Source organism: Anomaloglossus baeobatrachus, chromosome 2, assembly GCF_048569485.1.
Source record: "Anomaloglossus baeobatrachus isolate aAnoBae1 chromosome 2, aAnoBae1.hap1, whole genome shotgun sequence".
NCBI lineage: Eukaryota > Metazoa > Chordata > Amphibia > Anura > Aromobatidae > Anomaloglossus > Anomaloglossus baeobatrachus.
Window position 1 is genome coordinate 670,288,152 of NC_134354.1, and position 26,771 is coordinate 670,314,922.

The window sequence follows — 26,771 nt, forward strand, 5'->3', positions numbered from 1 at the left end:
TTTGTCGCCCAGTCCCTAGAAGCACATATTAGTGTTCTACCCAAACCGGGGAAGGATCATTCATCTGTCTCTAACTACAGACCCATCTCCCTCATCAATGCTGACATCAAATTTTTTGCCAAGGCTCTCGCCAATAGACTGGCTCCACTTCTTCCCGGTATTATTCACACTGATCAGGTTGGCTTTGTATTGGGTCGTGAGGCCAGGGACAATACCAACAAAACCCTTATTCTTATGGCACGGGCTAAGGCCAGAGGTCTCCCTACGTGCCTTCTCTCCATTGATGCAGAGAAGGCCTTTGATAGAGTCAGCTGGGAGTTTGTGATGTCCTCTCTGCGGCAGGTGGGACTGGGAGACAAATTCATTGAAAGGGTCTCTTCCCTTTATAGGAATCCATCTGCCAGGGTCAAAGTCAATGGGTTTCTCTCATCACCAATTGCAATACATAATGGTACACGTCAGGGGTGCCCCCTTTCCCCCCTACTTTATGTCCTGGTTATGGAACACCTTGCCGTGGCCATCAGAAACAATTCCAGTATCCACGGGATAGGGGTGGGGGGTGGGGAATGCAAGGCAGCTCTTTACGCAGATGATCTACTTCTGTTCATTTCACAGCCTCGCCTTTCCTTCCCCTCACTTATTCAAGAGTTTGAAAAATTCAGTCACCTCAGCAACTTTAAGGTCAATTACTCCAAATCCGAGGCATCTCTCCCTGATGCTGAGGTGGATCATATCAAGAGAAATTTCCTCTTCAAGTGGCAGGACTCCGCCATTACTTACTTAGGGATAACAGTCCCCATGGATCTCTCAAAACTATATCAGCTTAACTACCTTCCCCTTCTCAACAGAACAAGAAAGGATCTTACCTCATACAATAGTAAAAGACTATCCTGGTTTGGACGAATAAATGTTATCAAAATGGACATTTTGCCTCGCTTTTTGTACTTGTTCCAGACGGTCCCCTTGGTTCCTCCTGCGGCCTTTTCCTCCAGCCTGCAGTCAGTTATCACGCGCTTCGTGTGGGGAGGTAAGCGCCAGAGGATAGGCTTCACCACCCTTTGCAGACTTAAAAGCCAGGGGGGGGCTGGATTGCCCAACCTTAAATTCTATCATAAAGCGGCTCTACTGATGCGATTACTAGATTGGCAATATCATGGGGCCACAAAGCCCCTAGAAGAAATGGACCACGAGATCCCCTTGCGTTACCTCCCTTGGATTAGCTCGGGCTCCAGGGGCCAGCCTCTCTCTGAGGCTGATCTCTTGAGGGTGACATTGAGGACGTGGGATTTAGAAACCAAAAGGGGTCGTCTGTCCAGGGGGCGCGGTCCCCTCTCCCCTATCTTTTCAAACCCAGATTTTGCCCCGGCAGTTGGGGCCGATGTTTTCCTGTGCCGGAGGAGGAGCGGGGACGAGCGCTTCTTTCACATACTCCAGGGATCCCCATTGCCCACATACGACTTGCTCTCTGCCTTGGGAGGGGCCATACCCTGGTTTGAATACTTCCAGATCAGGTCTTTCTTGACCGGATCAGGCCGGGAGGCACTTTATGCTACCCCCCCCTCCTCGTTTGAAAAGCTCTTTCTTTTAGAAGAGGCTCCGGGACATACCCTGTCCCTTATCTATAACCTTTTGATCCAGAAGGGGGATGTGGATGAGCTCAAATTTGTAAGGGGATGGAGTAGAGACTTGGGCGTGACTATCCGGGTTGAGGAATGGAGGACTGCTTTTCTTTTCACTCACAAATTTTCTAGGGCTTGTTCGGTCCAGGAAAAGGGTTATAAAATTCTCACCCGCTGGTACCGCTGCCCTCATGCCCTACACGCAATCTTCCCTTCAGTGTCAGACAGATGTTGGCGGTGTAATCACGAGAGGGGGGATATGTTGCATATATGGTGGAGCTGTAGCCTCATTAAGCCTTTTTGGAGTGGTGTCTTCTCGGCATACAATAGCATTAGTGGGGAGGCCCTCTCTGGTTCTCCACAAATCGCTCTCTTATCTATCCTACCGGGGTCTGTGAAATCTCAGAAAATGGGACTATTGCGGTTTTGCCTAGCGGCTGCCAGAGCCGTAATCCCCAGACACTGGAGGTCAACCCGTGCCCCCGCCTTGGATGAGTGGCTTGAGGAGATGGCCTCCCTTTACAGAATGGAGAGTCTCACTGCTGAAATTCAGGACGCTACTGAAAAATGTATTAAGATCTGGAGTCCCTGGGTCATGTTTTTGGATTCTCCGGACTTCAGGTCCCTCTTTGGGGCGAGTTGAGACTCTACCTAGATTTTCCCTGCTAGTTATTCCCGGCCCTTTCTTGCCCTTCCCCATGATCCTTTTCCCCGTCATCATTCACTTTGTCTACTTCCCTCTTTCTTTCTCTCTTTATTTCTTTTCCTTCGACTGACCATTATGTGCCTCTATGGTATGAATGGTAAATCTTTGCTGTTTATGGTATAGTTTATGGATTTTATAATGCTTAAAGACAGAATGATATAAATGTTGTTAAATGTTCTTTATTGTAACAAACTGTATATGGCTGCAACCATAGAAAGCCTTTCATGTTTCATTGCATTCTTGTTTTTTTTTTTTGTTTTGTCTCTATTTGGGGGTTTGCCTTGGTCTGCAGCCCTGCTTATTGTAACCAACCTTAATTTTTCAATAAAAAAGAGATTAAACATAATAGTGTGGCAAGCCAATAGTCATCATCACTTCTAATTTTGACAATACGAGGGTCATGTTGGAGGTAGTGCAACAAGAAGGCACTCATGTGTCTTGCACAGCCATGCGGACCAAGTCCACGCTGTGTTTGTGGCACAGAGGTGCTAACCGTTCTTTCTTCCTCTGACATCTCCCCCCAACCTCTTTCAACTGAAATTTGACCAAGGTCTCCCTCATCCGCTGAGTCTTCCATGTCCATGGACAGTTCGTCCTCCATTTCTTCATGTTCTCCTGCACCTTCCTAAACATTTCGCCTGCTACCATGCGCCCTTGTTGATCCCTGTCCCCCATGGTCCCATGCCTGCCGCGTTGGTGATTATGAACGTCTGGACCTTGGTGATGTTGTTGTGTCTTGCGCATATGAATCCTCCTGTAGTTCCTCCCCTTCCTGTTGTCCCACCCCCTGACTCCGAATAGTGTTTAGCGTGTGCTCCAGCATGTAAATGACTGGAATTGTCATGCTGATAATGGCATTGTCAGCGCTAAACATATTCGTCGCCATGTTGAAACTGTGCAGAAGGGTGCATAGGTCCTTGATCTGAGACCACTCCATCAGGGTGATCTGCCCCACCTCTGCATCTCGTTGGCCCAGGCTCAGGGCCGGATTATAGGCGGGGCAGACGGGGCTCCAGCCCAGGGGCCCCCACCAAAAGAGCTTTTAAGGGGGCCCCCACCATACTTGGCACCTGTCAGCATTTTTTTTTCTTCACACCCTCTCCCCCTCCGTAAAGACAGTCTAATAAATCAGCTGTGTTTTCGGGGGGGGGGAGGCGCGGGGTGTTGAAGCACCGCTATTTATTTGTATCTGCGTCTTTAAGACGCAAAAACAAACTGCGGGCACAGGACGCTGATTGACACCGGAAGTACCAGCGGCCGCTTGTACTTCCGGGGTCAGGTGTGCTAATGCTCCCTGCTATGTGCTGCGGCCGTACCCAGCGAGGGGCGGGCAGCTGCCCCCCCTCCCTAGAAGCAGGGGCACGGTGTAGTGCGCCGCTGTATCTGCTGTCCCCGCTGCGCTCCTCTACACTGTGTGCATGCCAGGCACACTAGCAGGAGGCAGCGCGCTGTGCTCTGTCGGCTCTGCTGTGTGCTGTGCTCTGTCGGCTCTGCTGTGTGCTGTGCTCGGCATGCACCCAGTGCAGAGGAGCGCAGCAGAGCCGGGGCTCGCAGCTTCCTCCTTCTTCCTATTCAAATGTATTTGCATCTTTCAGACGTAAATACATTTGAACAGCGCGCCGGGACCCGGCCCCGCCCCCGACGTGCAGCAACGTGATGAGATCAGCACCTTGCTGACGTCATCACAGTGCTGCAGGCGCCGGCACAGGGGACAAGAGGAAGCGAGCGCTCCATGAAGGAGCCGAAGAGACAGGCGTAATTAATGGGGATGAGTGAGGAGGGGCTGAGGACACAGAACGGGGAACATCTGTGAAGGTCGGAACACAGCTCTGTGACAGGCAGAGGAGGAGCACTGTATTCCGAGGAAGGGGGGAGGAGTGTGTAGTGATGGGGTAGTGTAATTTGTGTGTGTAGGGGGTGATGAGGGTTGTATTGTGTGTGGGGGGAGGGGTAATGGAGGGTGCATTGTATCGTGTGTGTGGGGAAGGGTAATGGAGGGTGCATTGTATTCTGTGTGGGGAAGGGTAATGAGGGGTGCATTGTATTGTGTGTGGGGGAGGGTTAATGGGGGGGTGCATTGTATTGTGTGTGGGGGAGGGTTAATGGGGGGGTGCATTGTATTGTATGTGGGGGGAGGGGTAATGGGGGGGTGCATTGTATTCTGTGTGTGTGTTTGTGAGGTGATGTGGGGTGCATTGTGTGTGTGTGTGTGAGGTGATGTGGGGTGCATTGTGTGTGTGTGTGAGGTGATGTGGGGTGCATTGTGTGTGTGTGTGAGATGATGTGGGGTGCATTGTGTGTGTGTGTGTGTGTGAGGTGATGTGGGGTGCATTGTGTGTGTGTGTGTGTGTGTGTGTGTGTGGGAGGTGATGTGGGGTGCAGTGTGTGTGTGTGGGGGGCTGCATTGTAGTGTGTGGTGATGTGGGGTGCATTGTGTGTGTGTAGGAGGTGATGTGGGGTGCATTGTGTGTGTGTGTGTGTGTGTGTGTGTAGGGGGTGCATTGTAGTGTGTGTGTGTGTGTGTGTGTGTGTGTGTGTAGAGGGTGCATTGTAGTGTGTGTGTGTCAGAGCTGTGTGTGTAAGAAGCAGTACTGTGTGTGTGTATATATGAATTAGAGCAGTCTGTGTGGCCCCCCCCAGAACTATATGGGTCCCCCAGAGCGCTATGTCACCCATCGCAGTAATGAGTACACCACCAGAGCTGTTTGCCACTCCAGTAACGTCTATGCCCCCTGCCCCTCCTGTGATGTATATACAGCAGTGCTGTCAGTGTGCAGTCATGTCTGTTAGTGACAGCCATCGTGAAACACAGCCACATGTCCTGAAGGAGCTGGACGGAAACAAGCGGGAGAGGTGAGTGAGGCTGCTGGCGACTTCCCCATATTAATACCTGTAAAGGCTCATGCACACGTAACTGCTGAATATTCTGCAGCGATTTGACAGCACATGTGCGCGTCAAATCGCTGCAGAAACACTGCATAATGGATGCAGTTTTTCTGTACAGAAAATCCGATTTCATGCGCTCTGGCTGCTTCCCCCACCATAGACAGAGCGGGAGCTGCATCCATAGTGCACGGAATAATTGACATGCTCATTTTATGAACGCACAGATTTGGGTCAACATTTTAGCACCCAAATCGCTGCGTTCATAAAAGCAACGTGCGCACGTCTCATGCACAATCTACATAGCTTGTATAGGGGACGCAGAACGCATGCATTTACACTGCAGTGCTATACGTAGTGTAAATGCATGGAATTACACAACGTGCGCACGACCCCTAATGCGTCTGTGTCTGCATGTATGTCAGTGTATATGACTGTGCATATATTTGTCTGTTTATATGTATTTTTCTGAATTTGTCTTCAAATATGTATATGTATGCCTGTATGTGTATGTGCGTGTCTGTGTGTGGATGGGGTCCACTGAGACTCTTTCACCCGGAGGCCACAAAAACCTGGAGCCGGTCCTGGCTGCCTTAACATTGGGATCAGTAAAAAATGTGAGTAAAGCTTTACACGCTACAATATATCTAACGATGTGTCACGTCGTAAGTGACGCACATCCGGCATCGTTAGTGATATTGTAGTGTGTGACAGCTACGTGCGACCCTGATTGTGCGTTAAAACGTTGATCGCTGACACGTCGTTCATATTCTAAAAATTGAACGTCTGGTTGTTCATCGTTCTTGAGGCAGCACACATCGCTCCGTGTGATACCCCGGGAACAATGAACTGCAGCTTACCTGCGTACTGCCGGCAATGCGGAAGGAAGGAGGTGGGCGGGATGTTTACGCCCCGCTCATCTCCGCCCCTCCGCTTCTATTGGCCGGCCGCTGTGTGACGTTGCTGTGACGCCGAATGTCCCTCCCACTCCAGGAAGTGGATGTTCGCTGCCCACAGCGAGGTCGTTTGGAAGGTACGTGTGATGGGGGTAATCGTTTGTGCGACACGGGCAACAAATTGCCTGTTCCGCACATATGATGGGGGCGTGTGTGATCGCATACGAGATCGAAATGTGTAAAGCAGCCTTAACTCTACTTTCCGTGTATAAGTGACGGCTGTGAGTGATCCTGGACTGTGTCTGTATTGTAGTACTGTAAATCTGAATGTGGCAGAACAGGATAAATGTTCATTGGATTTCTATCTAAATGCTACAGTTCGCGCTCTACTGTTATGGCTAAAAATGTTAACGTTATGGGGCCCCCACCAGATTTTCTGCCCAGGGGCCCCCACCAACCTTAATCTGGCCCTGCCCAGGCTATACGTCATGACGTATTGCACCAGGGCTCGGCGGTGCTGCCACAGTCGCTGTAACATGTGGAGAGTCGAATTCCAGCGTGTCGCCACATCGCATTTCAGGCGATGAACCGGCAGGCCAAAAGACTTCTGGAGCGATGCAAGTCGCTCAGCTGCGGCGCTTGAACGGCGGAAGTGAGCAGACAGTTTTCGTGCCCTGGTCAGAAGGCCATCTAGGCTGGGATAGTGTGTTAAAAATTGCTGGACAACAAGGTTCAACACGTGAGCCATACAAGGTACGTGTGTCACCTTGCCCAGGCGAAGGGCCGCACCCAGGTTTGCAGCAGTCGCACACGGCCTTACCAGGCTGCAGGTTGAGTGGAGACAACCATTTATTAAACTCGGACCGCAGAGCTGACCACAACTCCTCAGCTGTGTGACTCTTATTCCCAAGACATGTCAAGCTAAAGACCGCCTGATGACGTTGCGCTCTGCTGCCAGCATAGTAATGAGGGGTGCGTGATTCCTTCTGCGCAGTGAGAACGCTGGTGGCCTGACCAGGCAGGCTTGGGGCGGAGCTGATCTGTCACTGAGGTTACCCGCGGCCACCGCTGCATCCACCGCTGGATCCAGTGACAGCGGGTAACCTCACTGACAGATCAGCTGATAGCGCGGCTGTCTTCATTAGCTGCGTGGAGGTGACCGGAGCGGCTGTGTCTGCTGCAGCTCCGGTCACCTCCATGCAGCAGCGCTGGATGCGACGCTGGAGCATCCTGGATTCCGCCGGACATGGAGGGCTTTTTGGGGCTGATTAAAGTGGTGAACCAGGGAATGTGTGTGTGTTTTTTATTTCCAATAAAGGATTTTTTCGGGCGTGTGTGTTTATTTACTGTAATTTACAGATTAATCATGGAGGGTGTCTCATAGACGCCTGACATGATTAATCTAGGACTTATTGGCAGCTATGGGCTGCCAATAACTCCTTATTACCCCGATTTGCCAACGCACCAGGGTAAATCGGGAAGAGCCGGGTACTGTCCCAGAACTGTCGCATATAATGTATGCGGCAATTCTGGGCGGCTGTTGGCTGATATTGTTAGGCTGGGGGGCTCCCCATAACGTGGAGCTCCCCATCCTGAGAATACCAGCCTTCAGCCGTATGGCTTTATCTGGCTGGTTTTAAAATTGGGGGGGACCGCACGCCGTTTTTTTTAATTATTTAATTATTTATTTCACTACACAGTATAGACACGCCCACCGGCTGCTGTGATTGGGTGCAGTGTGACACCTGTCACTCAGCGTGGGGGGCGTGTCTCACTGTAACCAATCATAGGCGCCGGTGGGCGGGGTAAGCAGGGAATACGAGATTGTTTAATGGGCGGCCGGCTTTTTCAAAACAGTAAAAGCCGCCGGAGCAGTGTGAATGCCGTGCAGCGCCGGGGATCGGTGAGTATATGAGAGAGGGGGTAAGAGGGATAGACTGACATGGACAGAGAGAGAGGGACAGAGATAGTGACGGACTGACAGAGATTAGTGCATGACAGACATTGTGAGGCGCTTCAGAACGCAGCTTTTCAGCTGCGCTCTGAAGCGGACCTTTTTTAAGCTGCGGTGCAGAGCGCACACCTGTACACATAGCCTCAGACACCAAAATCGTATGAGGGATGTCACACGTTACAATTGACTAGTTTCGTACTACCAAACGTCCAATGTATGAGGAATAAACGACGTGTATGCGATCACCGTATTTTCGTTCAATATCGATCGCATGTAGGTTTCACACCCAGATACCTCACAAACGATGCCGGATGTGCGTCACTTACAACTTGACCCCGACGACGGATTGAAAGATCTATTGAAGTGTGTAAAGCAGGCTTTAGCTTTGTCATGGGTCGCAGGAAATGGCCTTTTATTTGTCCACATCTGAGGGACAGAGATCTGGCTGCTGTGTGTAGACGGTGTTGAGTAGGGTGTCCCTGGAAAAATGCAGGTTTGTGAGGAAAGTGCAGGCGGAGACATGATGTTGCCTTCATCCAACGTTGGTGCTATCGATGTCTGAGAGAGCTGTACACACGCACTTGTTTCCCCTTCCAAACCAACTGACGACCTACCAAGCAAACTGCCTGTTGCGGTTACAGTGGTGGAAGTTGTGCGTGGAAAACCAGGTGTGACAGCTGTCCCCACAGTCCTAGAAGATGAAGAGCGCGTGGATGCACTGGAAGGGGCAGGCGGTGGATGGTTCGCTCCGCTAGGCCGCATTGCAGCACGGTGAGCTTCCCACTAGGACATATGATATTTATTCATTTGACGATTCATGGAAGAAGTTGTCAAACTGCTGAGGTTTTGCCCTCTACTAACAGAATCACGACAAATTTTACAGATCACATAATTTGTGCGATCTTTTGCTATGTCAAAAAAGGACCAGGCTAGGCAAGGCTTAGAGGGCATGTGACCTGCTGAGCCCCCCCGACTAGTGCTCAGAGGCAGAGTGGTGGCTGAGGTTGCAGTTGTAGACATGCTACCAGTGCTGGACTCTGTCCAGGAAGGCGCAAGGTAACTTCGTCGTCGGTTGCATCCTCCTCCACCGCCTCTGTTGACCTCCTCGAGTGCCTGACTGTGGGTTGACAGTAGGTGGGATCTAGAACTTCCTCATCAATTGTTGTGTTTGCACTCCCCTCACCCTCAGACCGAGCCTCTTCTTGCCCTGACCGACTATTTAAAGTTGTCATCCCAATCTGGTATCTGCGTCTCATCGTCATCAGTATGTTCCTCATTGTCTATAACCACAGGTGTTCCAGTTTGTGACAAAGGGTCAACATTATGCTCTGAAACTTGGTCCTCACGGCCTGAATCAGAGTCACAAAGGTTCTGGGCATCACTGCAGACCATTTCCTGGTCTGTACTCACTGTAGCTTGGGAGCAGACCTCTGATTCCCAAGCTATAGTGTGACTGAACAGCTCTGCAGACTCAGCCATCTCTGTTCCACCATACTGTGCAGGCCTGATGGAGACTTCAGAGCTGGGAGAAAGCAAGTTTGATTGGGATGACAACTCAGAGGACTGGTGTTTTTTGGATGCGGTAGTTGAGGTGGCTGAGAGGGCACTTGTTGGACCACTTGAGATCCATTCAAGCATTTTCCTTTTTTGGCCATCATCTACCTTTGTTCCTGTTGTTCGTGTCCGTAAAAAAGGGAGCACATCGGATTGTCCACGGTAAGTAGTAGGCATCTTACTTTTGCTGGTAGATGGTCTATCTTCAGCAGATGTTAATGGAGCTTTGCCACCTTCCCCACGGACAAACCTTTTTTTTCCTTTTCCAAGACGCCTCTTCCCCTTTCCAGCAGCATCTGTCATTTTGCCACTCATGTTGATTGCGACAAGATTGTGCACTTAAAATGTGGTAGTAAAAATTGAGAGGTGGTGTAGATTGCAGCGGTGGTCTAGCTTTATTAACAGCAGAATAATAAAGAATAATTATTCCTGACAATGCAACTACGGCCCTTAAACTGGCAGCATAAATTGCTAGTATAATGGCTTAGTAACAATGAGTTTGAGTGTGCAATGCAGGCAGACATGCTGCAAATATCTTTGCACTAGTGGGATGATACAGAAGTCCAACAGCCACGTTTAGGATGCCACTAAGTTCACTCAGTGTTTGCTAGTATAATGGCTTAGTAACAATGAGTTGGAGTGTGCAAAGGGCAGGAGGGTACAGTGGCAGGGTTGTGGGTCTCTGGGTAGAGGAAAGGAAGCCTGCCTTTCTATCCCTACTAATGGGGAAATGCAGCGAGGAAATCCCTGACCTTAGCTACACAGACGCTGAGCCCTTAAAAAAGGACTGATAGAAAGTGCTATCCCTAAGCTGTCCAGCGCTGTGTATGGAGCGTATACAGCGGTAACGGCGATAGGAGCTGCGCCAGTGATGACTGACACCAAGGACGCAGAAGGCAGATAATGGCGTGCTGGAGGAAAATGTCCGGTTTTATAATGCAGGGACATGTGACATGGACATCCTATCACACATGCCGTTGCTTCTCTGGCTAAAAGTCCACTTAGCTGTGTGTGTGTCTGGGATTGGCTGACATGCTGGCCCGCCCCACAACACGTGCGCGCTTAGGGAAGGAAGACAAGGAAAAAAAAAAAAATTGGCGATCGCCATTATACATACAGCAGTGATCTGAATGCGCTGTTCCCGCACACTATACACTGAAATGTCATAATAGTGTGAGTCACAGAGTGACTTATACTATTACAGCGGAAAGCCAGCTAGGAATTAGCTGGTTTTTTTTGCTGCTAGAACCGTTCTCGAACGTATCTAGAACTATCGAGCTTTAGCAAAAAGCTCGAGTTCTAGTTCGATCTAGAACAGCCCCCAAAATCACTCGAGCCGCGAACTGGAGAACCTCGAACCACGAACCGCGCTCAACTCTAGTGAAGAGGTCAAAGTGCATGTATGAGACAGGGATGGGAAAAGAAAAGATGCGGAGTACCAGACAGCGAGATGTGGGGATAACAGAATAGTATTGCATTTTTTTTCTACATCTTTGTTCATTATGCTCTGGGGTCTGAAACTCCGAGCATAATTAGAAACATTCAATTTGCAGAGAATAACTTTGTTGTGAATTGAATATTCTTGTAAAATGTGTCAAAATTGAGTTGTTGCAAAATCGCTCTCCTATTTGTAATCCTTCCAATGTCTTACAAGTAATTACATTCTTCACGCAGTGTTTAGACTGTGTCTATAAGATCACCTGCTGTGAGTGACTAGGAACACAGAGCTAAAAACTAGAAACAGGTGAATGTTTGTGTTACCAGTACTAGGCTGGAGTCACATTAGCGTATGGCATCCGATGCGAGAGCAACGAATGCGATATGCTAATGACCCCCGGTTCAGACTCTGCTGCGAGCATGAGCCGAGTGTCATGCAACTGTGACTCGATCTTGCAATCAGATCACAGCTGTGAAGCTGAGTGCGGGCGCTGCAGATTAGAGGGAGAGGTAAATCCCCCCATCTCCTCCATTGTCAGCCTGAGCGTACATCGCACTGCATTGGATTACATCCGAGTGCAGTCTGTTGTTTTTCTCGCACCCATACACTTGAATGGGTGCGAGTGACATGGCTCTCGCAGACAATCACAGCACGCTGCTATTTTTTTCCTCAGTCTGTTTAGGGCTGAGGAAAAACACGCAGATCTGAGCTGCAGCATTGTCTTACATGGGGCCAAGAGCAATGCAAGATTATCTCACATTGCACTTGTGCGAGTCATACACAAGTGTGATTCCAGCCTGACTCTACCTTCTGTGTGCTAGCAGTACAATTCTCTTTTGTCCTGAAATCCAACAAGTACTTTGAATATACAATGCAACACTCAGGTGTATGAGCAGCAATTGCTAAGCATGGATTTCAGCCTTCCAATATTACATAAAGGTTTCCATTTACTGATAGTAAGCAGACACCATCCAATTAAAGGAAATTTCTATTTTATGTACATGATTATAGGGGCAGCCATTTGATCTAAGTAGTTCTTAAAATCATTCAGAGACATGCTTTACCGCAGTTTTCCAGTCATGTGATTATAAATTTATGGAGTGGTACTGATGTCTAACAGAATTAGGTCTGGTTTCCTAATGTCAGACATTGATGAGGACATTGAGGAGGATACAGAAGTGGTATATTACCACTTCGGTCTTCTATTTCACCAGCTATAGGTTGCTCAATGAGCACTATTTAGTGAACAGAAGCAGTACCGCCTTAGCATCTTAAGCACTTGGCAATCACATGATCGCTGGATGTCTGCAGGCCTAGTAAACCTAGATTAGCTCTACCAGCCATATATGTCATAAAGGGGCTGCTTTTCACTACAACGGGGGCACCTAAGGATGTCGCATTTACAATGGATAAGTAATGAATATATGGACAAAAATGTTCCCCTGAGAGCTTTTATGAAAAACAAAATCTACACATACAGATGGTGAAATAAGTATTGAATACATCAATAGTTGTAGTGGCTATTATGGGTTTTCAGCTAACACCTGTTCACACTTGTTGGATGTGCAGGTCAGTCTTTTTGATACAGTGCCTTGCGAAAGTATTCAGCCCCTTTGAATTTTTCAACCTTTTCCCATATTTCAGGCTTCAAGCATAAAGATAAAAAAATTTAAATTTTATGGTGAAGAATCAACAACGAGTGGGATACAATTGTGAAGTTGAACGAAATTTATTGCTTATTTTAAACTTTATAAAAAAAAAAAATAACTGAAAAGTGGGGAGTGCAATAATATTCGTCCCCTTTAAGTTAATACTTTGTAGCGCCAACTTTTGCTACGTTTACAGCTGCAAGTCGCTTGGGGTATGTCTCTATTAGTTTGGCACATCGAGAGACTGAAATTCTTGCCCATTCTTCCTTTGCAAACAGCTTGAGCTGAGTGGGGTTGGATGGAGAGCGTTTGTGAACAGCAGTTTTCAGCTCTTTCCACAGATTCTCGATTGGATTCACAGGTTTTCTTCAAGAATGGTCCTGTATTTGGCTCCATCCATCTTCCCATCAATTTTCACCATCTTCCCTGTCCCTGCTGAAGAAAAGCAGGCCCAAACCATGATGTTGCCACCACCATGTTTGACAGTGGGGATGGTGTGTTCAGGGTGATGAGCTGTGTTGCTTTTACGCCAAAACATATTGTTTGGCATTGTTCCTAAAAAGTTTGATTTTGGTTTCATCTGACCAAAGCACCTTCTTCCACATGTTTGGTGTGTCTCCCAGGTGGCTTGTGGCAAACTTTAAATGACACTTTTTATGGATATCTTTCAGAAATGGCTTTCTTCTTGCCACTCTTTCATAAAGGCCAGATTTGTGCAGTGTACGACTGATTGTTGTCCTATGGACAGACTCTGCCACTTCAGCTATAGATCTCTGCAGTTCATCCAGAGTGATCATGGGCCTTTTGGCTGCATCTCTGATGAGCCTTTTCCTTGTTTGAGATGAAAGTTTGGATGGATGGCCGGATCATGGTAAATTTGCAGGGGTATGATACGCTTTCCATTTCAATATGATCGCTTGCACAGTGCTCCTTGGGATGTTTAAAGTTTTAAAAATCTTTGTGTAACCAAATCCGGCTTTAAACTTTACAACAACAGTATCACGGACCTGCCTGTTGTGTTCCTTGTTCTTCATGCTGCTCTCTGTGCTTTAAATAGAACACTGAGACTACCACAGAGCAGGTGCATTTATACGGAGACTTGATTACACACAGGTGGCTTATATTTATCATAATCAGTCATTTAGGACAACATTGGATCATTCAGAGATCCTCAATGAACTTCTGGAGTGAGTCTGCTGCACTGAAAGTAAAGGGGACGAATAATATTGCACGCCCCAATTTTCAGTTTATTCTTTTTTTACAAAAGTTTAAAATAAGCAATAAATATCGTTCAACTTCACAATTGTGTCCCACTTGTTGTTGATTCTTCACCAGAACATTAAAAATTTTATCTATGTTTGAAGCCAGAGATGTGGGAAAAGGTTGAAAAATTCAAGGGGGCCGAATACTTTCGCAAGGCACAGTATATTTGTGTGACTTTACTGAGGTCAGGTTTTCTGTGATCACAGGTGGAAGACTGTAGGAACTTCCAGCTGTGACTGCAAATAACCTGAATGACGTCACCGCTGATCACGCAACTCATTCATTCTCTGCCTGAAGCTCACAGTGGAGCCCAATAAGCATGGATCTCCGCAGCCTGAAAATACCAGCCCCCAGCTGTCGGCTTTATTATGGCTGGGTATCAAAACTGGGGGGGACCACATGCCGTTTTTTAACCCCTTCAGCCCCCGGGCACTTTCCGTTTTTGTTTTTTGCTCCCCTTCTTCAAAGAGGCGTAACTTTTTTATTTTTCCATCAATCTTGCCATATGAGGGCTTGTTTTTTGCGGGACGAGTTGTACTTTTAAATGAAACCATAAGTTGTACCATATAGTGTACTGGAAAACAGCAAAAAAATTCCAAGTGCGGAAAAATTGCAAAAAAAGTGTGATCGTACAATAGTTTTTGGGATATTTTATTCACTGTGTTCACTATATGGTAAAACTGAGGTATCTATGTGATGCCTCAGGTCGGTGCGAGTTTGTAGACACCAAACATGTATAGGTTTACTTGTATCTAAGGGGTTAAAAAAAATTCACAAGCTTGTCCAAAAAAGTGGCGCACGTTTTGCGCCATTTTCCAAATCCCGTAGCGTTCTCATTTTTCAGGATCTGAGGCTCAGTGATGGCTTATTTTTTGCGTCTCGACCTGACGTTTTTAACGGTACCATTTTTGCGCAGATGCTACGTTTTGATCGCCTATTATTGCATTTTGCGCAAAATTTGCGGCGACCAAAAAACGTAATTTTGCCGTTTGGAATTTTTTTGCCGCTTACTGATCAGATTCATTGATTTTATATTTTGATAGATCGGGCATTTCTGAACGTGGCGATACCAAATATGTGTGTATTTTTTATTTTTTTAACCCTTTAATTTTCAATGGGGTGAAAGGGGGGTGATTTGAACTTTTAGGTTTTTTTATTTTTTTTTAATTTTTTAAAACTTTTTTTTTTTATTTTACTAGTCCCCCTAGGGGGCTATAGCGATCAGCATTCCGTTCGCTTTGCACTATCTGCAGATCTCAGCTACAGAGCTGAAAACTGCAGATTTGCTGCTTCACTTTCAATGCCGGCTGTATTCCAGCATTGAGAGGAAGTGAGTCATGTTAGCTACAGGCGTCATCACATGACCCTGTGCTACCATGGCAACCGCCGAAAGTCACGTGATCATGTCACGTGACCATATCACGTGACTTCCGGTGGGGGTGGGGTAAGTGACTGTCATGGCGGCGCCCATATACATATCGCTGCCAAGATTTTGGCAGTGAAATGTAAGGGGTTAATGGCTGCGGGTGGAAGCGATTCCACCCACGGCTAGCAGGCACACATGTCAGCTGTTGATAACAGCTGATATGTGCACGGATCGCCGCCGCCTGCCGGCGGCAGGGGGCGGGGCTTACCGGCACACGATCCATGACGTACCCAGTACATCATGGGTCGTTAAGGGGTTAAATTTAAATAGTTAAATAATAATAATAAAAATAATAATAAAAAAAGCTGCATGCAGTTCCTCTTATTTTGATATATATAACCAGGCTGCAGCCAATGAGAACTTATTTTGATACACATCCAAGATAAGCGCTATGGGTTTCAACTTGTAACTGTATGCTTTACCTGTGCTGGGTATCATAATAATAAGACTCTATGACAATTTATTCATTTAATTTATTTTTATACCACGATAGTGACCTGCAGATAGGGTCTGTGATTGCAAGTAGGTTGCGGGCATGTCTGACGGCAACCAATCACAGACACCAGGACTGCCGGTGAGCGGGGGAAGCAGCTACTGCCGCACTGGAGACTTACTGTATTTTTCGGACCATAAGACGCACTTTTTTTCCTCCAAATTTGGGAGGAAAGTGTGGGGTGCGTCTTATGGTCTGAAGCTGCGGGGTAAGGAGCTGTGGGGAGTCAGTGCTATGCAGTGGGATTACAGGAGGCAGGGAGGGTCGCAGCTACAGGAAGCCGGCGCTGGAGAAACCACGTGTGCCCGCTGCTTAAAGTAAGTGAATATTCATTAGCTGCTTACCGCCCACCTCTCTCTGCAGTCAGCGGGGGTGAGGAGCAGCTAATCAATAGTTTAATGTAAACAGCGGTCACACGTGGGTTCTCCAGACACCGGCTTCCTGCAGCGGCTGCGGAGACTGTGTTTCTGCTGTTTAGTAGGCAGGAGCAGGGTGCCGCGGCAGTTATGTCTCGCCCGGAGGAAGTGCAGATCAAAGCAATGTCCGGGCCAGAGCACAGCATATCTTCACAGCACAGCCGCAGTCTCTGTGCTGAGGGCTCAAATTACTGTCACTTTGCTCCTGCTGCCTTTACACTAGAAACAGTCTCACGTAGCTGAGAAGGACCTACAGTGATGTAATGCAGAGGGGTGGCCAGAGCAGCACAGAACAGCACAGTGCCCCGCCTCTTCATTACATCACTGTAGGTCCTTGAGTTATGGGAGACTTTGTCTCTAGTGCCAGGACCAAACTGAAGCATGGTGAGAAGCACATCAGTAAAAGTAAGGCCATAAATAATATAGTATATAAAGACATTACTGCACACCTGGATGGGGTTGGATCATATATATATATTACACACACACACAGACACACACTATATAACTCTATATACACACACACACACACACACAGTATATAACTCTATATATGCACACACACACACACACACACACACACACACACACACACAATATAACTATATACACACACACAGACACACACTATATAACTCTATATATACACACACACACACACACAGTATATAACTCTATACAGTGCCTACAAGTAGTATTCAACCCCCTGCAGATTTAGCAGGTTTGATAAGATGCAAATAAGTTAGAGCCTGCAAACTTCAAACAAGAGCAGGATTTATTAACAGATGCATAAATCTTACAAACAAAGTTATGTTGCTCAGTTAAATTTTAATAAATTTTCAACATAAAAGTGTGGGTCAATTATTATTCAACCCCTAGGTTTAATATTTTGTGGAATAACCCTTGTTTGCAATTACAGCTAATAATCGTCTTTTATAAGACCTGATCAGGCCGGCACAGGTCTCTGGAGTTATCTTGGCCCACTCCTCCATGCAGATCTTCTCCAAGTTATCTAGGTTCTTTGGGTGTCTCATGTGGACTTTAATCTTGAGCTCCTTCCACAAGTTTTCAATTGGGTTAAGGTCAGGAGACTGACTAGGCCACTGCAACACCTTGATTTTTTCCCTCTTGAACCAGGCCTTGGTTTTCTTGGCTGTGTGCTTTGGGTCGTTGTCTTGTTGTAAGATGAAATGACGACCCATCTTAAGATCCTTGATGGAGGAGCGGAGGTTCTTGGCCAAAATCTCCAGGTAGGCCGTGCTATCCATCTTCCCATGGATGCGGACCAGATGGCCAGGCCCCTTGGCTGAGAAACAGCCCCACAGCATAATGCTGCCACCACCATGCTTGACTGTAGGGATGGTATTCTTGGGGTCGTATGCAGTGCCATCCAGTCTCCAAACGTCACGTGTGTGGTTGGCACCAAAGATCTTGATCTTGGACTCATCAGACCAGAGAACCTTGAACCAGTCTGTCTCAGAGTCCTCAAAGTGATCATGAGCAAACTGTAGACGAGCCTTGACATGACGCTTTGAAAGCAAAGGTACCTTACGGGCTCGTCTGGAACGGAGACCATTGCGGTGGAGTATGTTACTTATGGTATTGACTGAAACCAATGTCCCCACTGCCATGAGATCTTCCCGGAGCTCCTTCCTTGTTGTCCTTGGGTTAGCCTTGAGTCTTCGGACAAGCCTGGCCTCGGCACGGGTGGAAACTTTCAAAGGCTGTCCAGGCCGTGGAAGGCTAACAGTAGTTCCATAAGCCTTCCACTTCCGGATGATGCTCCCAACAGTGGAGACAGGTAGGCCCAACTCCTTGGAAAGGGTTTTGTACCCCTTGCCAGCCTTGTGACCCTCCACGATCTTGTATCTGATGGCCTTGGAATGCTCCTTTGTCTTTCCCATGTTGACCAAGTATGAGTGCTGTTCACAAGTTTGGGGAGGGTCTTAATTAGTCAGAAAAGGCTGGAAAAAGATAATTAATCCAAACATGTGAAGCTCATTGTTCTTTGTGCCTGAAATACTTCTTAATACTTTAGGGGAACCAAACAGAATTCTTGTGGTTTGAGGGGTTGAATAATAAATGACCCTCTGAATAAACTTTTCACAATTTAAAAAAAAAATAAAAAAAGAAATAACATTCTTTTTTGCTGCAGTGCATTTCACACTTCCAGGCTGATCTACAGTCCAAATGTCACAATGCCAAGTTAATTCCGAATGTGTAAACCTGCTAAATCTGCAGGGGGTTGAATACTACTTGTAGGCACTGTATATGCACACACACACACACACACACACACACACACACACAATATAACTATATACACACACACACCAGATTGGAGGATCACACATATAATGATGGGGAACATACATATTCCACGATGGGGGCCATATATACCTGGGAGGTACCCAGAATGGGGGATATGAGGACAGAATTTGGAGATATTATTACCTCAGTAACACTGTCAGCAGTAAAATAACAGTGTGTCATGACCACATTCTTTTACTTTAATTTTATTTTTTTTCTATTTTTTCCTCCTCTAAAACAAGGGTGCGTCTTATAGTCCGGTGCGTCTTATAGTCCGAAAAATACGGTAATAAGTATAGCGCGCCTGCTCTAATCCTGTAACCCCTTCTACAACTATTTTTAAGTGCCGTATTCTGGTCCCCATAGACTTATATGTGGATCAGCTTCCAGCCCGATATCCGGGATGAATTCCGGGCTGGAGACTATTTTTTTTTACATCTGGTTAGTCCCGTCAGTCCTGGATATCTCAGAGTTCGCCCATCACTTGTCACCTCCCATCGCACCCCCATCTTGCTGCATCTCTGCCTACTTGGCACTGTGCAAAACTTTTACAAGCTTTTCAAACATATCTGCACTAGATTTCTGGAGTAATTGCTTTGGTAATTCGAGGTCTAGTTGTACTCAAATAAACTAAATAACCACAAGCTTTGCAGGTGATGCCAGGCTCTCTTTACTTCTATCAGTACATATAATTTTACCTGCTGCTCCGTTTTAGCTGGTAGGTCTTGTGAGGCTTGTTTCCGTATTGGTGTTGGCTGGATGGCTTGACTAGCCAGAGTGGCAATTATCTGTCCTTGGGCATTTAATAGAAGCTGCGGAGTTACAGCTTGCACAACATTCGGTGCTGACACAGCAGCCGTTGCAGCACCCGCAGTGATCCCTGGCGAGTTCAACAACCACGGTAGAGCGCCAATAACCTGCAAGGAAAATCAAAATATATTTGTAGGGCTTTGTGATATCACATTGAATTAATGTAATTTTCTGGCATAGTAAACTATTTGTAGGAGAGTAGTAGTACTTCTACAGTAGTTGCCTGTAATAAAATTCCAAATCAGGCATTTAAAGTGTACTCCCAAGTAATGAGATACAAGTACCATATTTTTCAGACTATATTAGACACCCCAAGTTTAGACATCAAGAGAAAGAAAAACAATACATTTCCTTCTCATTAAAATTTCTCTAGTGGTGTAAATAAGCAAAGGGATCAATATCAATAAGCAGAGGGTCAGTATCACCAGGAGTCAATAAAGTACCCTAAGGAGCTCTATAGGGAGGGAATAAAACAGTTATGCAGGTAAACAGCTTCTGTAAGTACTTCTCTGCATGAATAGTTTAGTACCAGGTAGACATTTATGTTTTTCCCCATAGTTTCCTGGGCGTGTGACTGATGACAGAACTATCATGGTATCTGGGCAACGGGCGGCCCGCGGGCCACATCCGGCCCGCCTGCTCTCTGTGACCGGCCCGCCCGTCTTCAGCCGGTGCAGTGGAGCCGGGCTGCAGCATGCCGAGTAGGGAGAGATCCTGTGCAGGTCCGCACAGTCAGTGCAGGAGAAGGAGCAGCACAGCAGAGCAGACGGAATAATTCATCTTCCAGGACCTGCGATGATGTCACGCCCATGTGACTGTGTGGGAGGAGACAGGATTGCCGGGGAGAAAGCAAGACATGCTGAATGCTGAAGGAGATGTGGACACATGATGACTGGTAATAAGAAAAGAGGGGACATGAGGGGGAGGGGGGCTGCAGGGTGAGTGGCATATGAGGGCTGCAGACTGACAAAAGGATGTGAAGGGGTGCAGAGTGTTTGAGAGGGGTAAGTTGGGGGTACAGGCAGGGTGAGATATGTGGGCAGGGTGTGTGACATATGGGGGTGTAGTGTGTGTGATATGGGGGTGCAGGCTGTATGGGGTGTAGTGTGTGTGATATGGGGGTGCAGGTGTAGTATATTACAGGTGTGCTATATGGAGGTGTATATAGTGGTGTAGTATATGGGGGTATAGTGATGTAGTATATTACAGGTGTGCTATATGGAGGTGTAGTATATTACAGGTGTGCTATATGGAGGTGTAGTATATTACAGGTGTGCTATATGGAGGTGTAGTATATTACAGGTGTGCTATATAGGGGTGTAGTATATTACAGGTGTGCTATATAGGGGTGTAGTATATTACAGGTGTGCTATATAGGGGTGTAGTGATGTAGTATATTACAGGTGTGCTATATGGAGGTGTAGTATATTACAGGTGTGCTATATAGGGGTGTAGTGATGTAGTATATTACAGGTGTGCTATATGGAGGTGTAGTATATTACAGGTGTGCTATATAGGGGTGTAGTGATGTAGTATATTACAGGTGTGCTATATGGAGGTGTAGTATATTACAGGTGTGCTATATGGAGGTGTAGTATATTACAGGTGTGCTATATTGAGGTGTAGTATATTACAGGTGTGCTATATTGAGGTGTAGTATATTACAGGTGTGCTATATGGAGGTGTAGTATATTACAGGTGTGCTATATAGGGGTGTAGTGATGTAGTATATTACAGGTGTGCTATATGGAGGTGTAGTATATTACAGGTGTGCTATATTGAGGTGTAGTATATTACAGGTGTATATAGGGGTGTAGTGATGTAGTATATTACAGGTGTATATAGGGGTGTAGTGATGTAGTATATTACAGGTGTACTATATGGAGTTGTAGTATATTACAGGTGTGCTATATGGAGGTGTAGTATATTACAGGTGTGCTATATGGAGGTGTATATTACAGGTGTGCTATATGGAGGTGTAGTATATTACAGGTGTGCTATATAGGGGTGTAGTGATGTAGTATATTACAGGTGTGCTATATGGAGGTGTAGTATATTACAGGTGTGCTATATTGAGGTGTAGTATATTACAGGTGTACTATATGGAGGTGTAGTATATTACAGGTGTGCTATATTGAGGTGTAGTATATTACAGGTGTAGTATATGGGGTGTAATGATGTAGTATATCGGAGGTGTATTATATAGTGGTGTAGTATAATACAGGTGTATATGGGGGTGTAGTATATTACAGGTATATGGAGGGAGTGTAGTATAATACAGGTATAGTATATAGGGGTGTAGTGATGTAGTTTATTACAGGTGTAGTATATGGAGGGGGTGTAGTGATGTAGTATAATACAGGTGTAGTATATGGGGGGTGTAGTGATGTAGTTTATTACAGGTGTAGTATATGGAGGGGGTGTAGTGATGTAGTATATGGGGGGTGTAGTGGTGTAGTTTATTACAGGTGTAGTATATGGAGGGGGTGTAGTGATGTAGTATAATACAGGTCTAGTATATGGGGGGTGTAGTGATGTAGTTTATTACAGGTGTAGTATATGGAGGGGGTGTAGTGATGTAGTATAATACAGGTGTAGTATATGGAGGGGGTGTAGTGATGTAGTATAATACAGGTGTAGTATATGGGGGGTGTAGTGATGTAGTTTATTACAGGTGTAGTATATGGAGGGGGTGTAGTGATGTAGTATATTGGGTAGAACTGAGGTAATTATATTAGTCCGGCCCTCTAAACCAATCCCAATTTCTCATGCGGCCCCATGGGAAAATTAATTGCCCACCCCTGTACTAGAAGTTCCTTCTGCTGCAGTGATCATTGGTGCGCTCTGCTGCTTCAGGATGTGCAGCATAGTGAAGACTATGCACTGTTCTCACAGCGATCATGAAGGTCGCTAAAGAGCGCTCTTCTGAATCACAAGGGAAGCCGCCTCCAGATTATAAAATGCAAAAACTAGTCAAGAATTTTTCATGCTAAAAAGTGTGTTGTTTCATAGCCAAAAAATATAGTACCGTATATACTGGCGTATAAGACGACTTTTTACCCCCTTAAAATAATGGCTACAGTGGGGGGTCGTCTTATACGCCGGATATACACCTGGGTGCTGTAGTGCGCCGCTCCACTCCGTCCACGCTTGGATTCTGCCTCCATAGCGACGAGGGAGGAACTTCCTGTCACCGCTGCTGAATGGCAGAGCGCTGGCCAATCAGAGGCAAGCAGCTCTGCCTTGACGTCAGCGCTCTAGCAGGGAAGTTCCTGCCTCGTCGTTATGGAAACGCGATACACAGCCCGGCCCCGTACTGGTATATCATACAGCATATACAGCGGATATATAGCGTATATATAGCAGGGGGCCGCACTGTGTGAGGAGGTGTTTTTTTTTTCACTGTCCAGTATAACCAATAGGATTAGTGCAGTAACGCCAGATTCCCCTCGCATCCATGCAGGGACATTAATGAAGAGCTTACATGCTGGCCCCTGCACTAATCCTATTGGTTATACTGGACAGTAAAAAAAACACCTCCTCACACAGTGCGGCCCCCTGCTCTTAGCATACTGAAGCATACTGAACGGGGGTAGTCTTATACAGTGAGTATATCCCAAATTCTATATTTTTAGGGCAGAAGTTGGGGGTCGTCTTATACGCCCAGTCGTCTTATACGCCGGCATATACGGTAATAAAATGCCATTCACTGTATTAGGCTGGTGTCACACTTGCATATAGCATTGGATGCAAGAGCCAAAGATGCGATATATTAATGACCCTCGGCTTAGGCTCTGCTGTGATCTTGAGATCGGATCACAGCTGCAGAGAAGAGGGAGAGAGTAATCTCTCCATCTCCTCCATTGTCGGTCTGTGTGTATATTTCACTACACTTGGATGTTATCCAAGTGCAGTCCAATATTTCACATGCACCCATAGACTTGTATCAGTGCGAGTGAACCGAGACTCATTGACAATTGCAGCATGCTGCAATACTTTTCCTTAGTTCGATTAGGGCCGGGGAAAAACTCACAGATATGAGCTGCCTGACTGATTAACAATGGGCTGAGTACAATGTAAGATTTTTTCACATTGCACTTGTGCGAGTCAAACACCAGTGTGACGCCAGCCTTTAAAAGAATCGTCTTAAATGGAACCTGTCATTTTGAAAATCACTAATAACCTGCAGATATAGTGGGTTAATCTGCAGGATACTAGCATTTTGAGGCTGTACAGCTACAGCACTGCAATGCTGGCTACCAGGAGGACATTATCTTTATTCCACCCAGCAACTTCCAGCTTTCAGTCATAGAGGCATGGCAGACGCAGCTTCAGTCACCGCTCAGTACATAGTGAGCGGCAGCTGTAAGCACAGTCCCAGCACTGACTGACAGACGGCTCAGCTCTAATACATTGAAGCAGCTGTCAGTAAATACCGGGGCATGTTTACAACCGCCGCTCACTATGCACTGAGCGATGACTTAAGTCGTGCCTGCTGCGCCACTATAAAAGCCCTAGGCCAGGAGCAATAAAGTTAATTTCCTCTCAGACAGGGTCTCACTTTGGTGGCTGAGTAGCTTCAAAATGTTATTAACCTGCAGATTAAACACATATTTGCGGTTAAAGGTTTATATTTCATATGACATGTTCCCTGCAAAGTTTTACATGTAAATTCAAATACATGAATCTGAAAAGTAAAGTCACTGTAGTACTTGCCTGGCCTTGAGCATTGGTTATAATCTGGCTAGTGATGCCCTGTACACCAGGGATAGCATTAGCAATAATAGGAGCAGCAGCCAGGGAGTTCAGCAGCTGGGTTTGCCCTCCTATAGATGCAGCACTGATCTAGAAAAGTAAAAGAAGAAAAGACAACAAGATTTAAAAAAAAAAAAAAAAAAAAAGGACAAAATTAATAAATATTTCTTTAGTATGGGAAAGAAGACAAAGGTGGATGGAAAGTTATTGAATTGGTCATTTGGTTCTGCACAGTGTGATTTGTAATAATTTATGTGGTGCTACAAGTGTGCTCAAACAAACTGGCCAATTGCTTTGCGTGCTCTTGAAAACAGTATTTCAGTTTGCTAGATAAGATAAGCATTCCATGTGGGCAAGCGTCAAAAAGATCCTACATAAACTGGGAAATCTAGCATAGTGGCCAATTTTGTCACCACTGGTCACTGGGTCCATACCATCAGTTCTAACATGGTAACAGGGAATTGGGGGACCTCTAATCTAGATCTACGCGCTGTCTCTGAGGAGGGACCCACAGATATTTCATGAATGTCTGTCATGAGACCTCTTTAAGGACCACGGGATACTGGAGATAGGTTGTTGGTCCAGGGACAATATTCATACTTGGAACCAGGATAGTGATGGGCGAACCCGAACTGTAAAGTTTCGGGTCCATCACAAACCTCGAACACTGGCCCTATGTAGCTTTTTTAAAATTATATAAAATAAAATTATTTTAAGAAAACGGTGTGCGGTACCCCCGATTTTGATGCTTAGCTATGATCATGCCGACAGCTAGGAGCTGGTATTTTCAGACCGGGGAGGCGCATAGTTATTGGGCCATCCAGGCTAAAAATATCAACCCGAAGCTACGCATAATTGTCACATCCATTAGATGTGACAATTCCGTCACTTTACCTGCTTCATCCCGATTGCCCTGGTTCGGTGGCAATTGGGTAATATAAGGGGTTAACGACAGCTCACAGTTGCCACCAAGCCCTAGATTAGTAATGAGTAGGGTTCTATAATACCACCCCATTACTAATCCTGTAAGTGAAAAGAAATAAACACAAACACCGAAAAAATCCTTTATTTGAAATAAAATACAAAAAAAAAAACAAACACCCTCTTTCTCCAATTAATTAAACCACCAAACACCCAGGTCTGACGTAATCCACACAAAGTCTCACGACGTTCCCAGCTCTGCTGCATACTGAAGTTGCAGAGTGCAAGCACATTATAGAAAATGACCGCCCACTGCAGCTTACGGCAGACACTGACTGAGCCGCAGCTGTGAGCAGTGACCTCACTGAGTTTACCTGCAGCCACAGCTGGAGATTCCCATGCTACCGCACCTGTGATCACAGGTAAACTCCCCTCAGATGATCCCATTGAACTCAGTGACCTCACCTCAGCTGAACTCATTCAGTTCAATGAGACCTGCGTCTCTTGGCAGAAAATGGTTTTCTTTTTGTCAAGAGATGCAGATTCGGTGCGGGATTTACACATCAAATCTGCATCTTCTGGCAAAAAAATGCATCTAAACGCGATGCCGTTCTAATGCGATGTTTATGTGTTTTTTTGCCAGGAGATGCAGATTTGGTGCAGAAATTTGGTGCAGAAATTCCAGCACCAAATCTATATCTCCTGGCAGAAAATCACAATCAGTTTTAGTGCAGTTTTCTGCCAGAAGATGCAAATTTGGTGCAGAAAACAGGTGCAGACATTTCTGCTTCAAATCTGCATCTCCTGGCAGAAAACTGCACCTAAATTGTGTTTGTTTTTGCCAAGAGATGCAGAATTGGTGCTAAAATTTATACCTTAAATTACAGCACCAAATCTGCATCTTCTGGCAAAAAAATGCATCAAAAATGCATCATCCTCGTGTGGATTACGTCGGATCTGAGTATTTGGTGGGTTAATAAATTGGAGAAAGACGGAGGGTTTTTAGTATTTTATTTCAAATAAAGGATTTTTTCGGTGTTTATGTTTATTAAGAGCCATAGAATAAATGGCGCTTTAATAATAAATAATAATAATAATAATAATAATAATAATAATCCTGTCAGTGAAAAGAAATTAAGGGGGGGGTCTCATAGACCCTTAGGTATTACTAATCTAAGGCTTAGCGGCAGCTGTTAGCTGTCATTAACTCCTTATATTACTTCAATTGCACCGCACCAGGGCAAGCGAGATGAGCCGGGTAAAGTGCTGGAATTGTCACATCTAGTGGATGCGACAATTCTGGGAGGTTTCGGGATGATAATTTTAGCCTGGGTGGGCCAAATAACCATGGGCCTCCCAGCCTGAGAATACCCTCTTATTTTGATACATAGCCAAAATAAGCACATGGCTGAGATCTGCATTCCATAGCAATCTGCTTTATATGCACTGGGTATCACAATATGGGGGGACCTTACACCATATATTTTTTTTTTATTTTTACACCACTGTAGGGACGCACACAGTGTGTGTGATTCCAACCAGTCACAGACGGTGTCACATTGGGTTGGGAAGAAGTCTGACTGAAACCAATCACGGACACCGAGACTGATGGTGGGTGGGGGAAGCAGTGAATATGTATGAGAGTTAATGAGAGTCAGTAAGCAGTGTGACATCCATG

At 46.0% G+C, this 26,771-nt stretch overlaps 1 protein-coding gene across 3 annotated transcripts in view; it reads right to left on the bottom strand.

Annotated features, from left to right (window-relative positions):
* Positions 1-26,771, bottom strand: part of POU6F1 (POU class 6 homeobox 1) — a 164,845-nt gene that overhangs the window by 38,832 nt on the left and 99,242 nt on the right. For all 3 annotated transcript variants that reach the window (XM_075337130.1, XM_075337128.1, XM_075337129.1), the window contains 2 exons: positions 24,134-24,262; positions 19,306-19,524 (listed from right to left, as the gene is read on the bottom strand). In XM_075337130.1, coding sequence (XP_075193245.1) covers positions 19,306-19,524; positions 24,134-24,262 — 348 coding nt within the window. The remainder of the gene's footprint in view (positions 1-19,305; positions 19,525-24,133; positions 24,263-26,771) is intronic.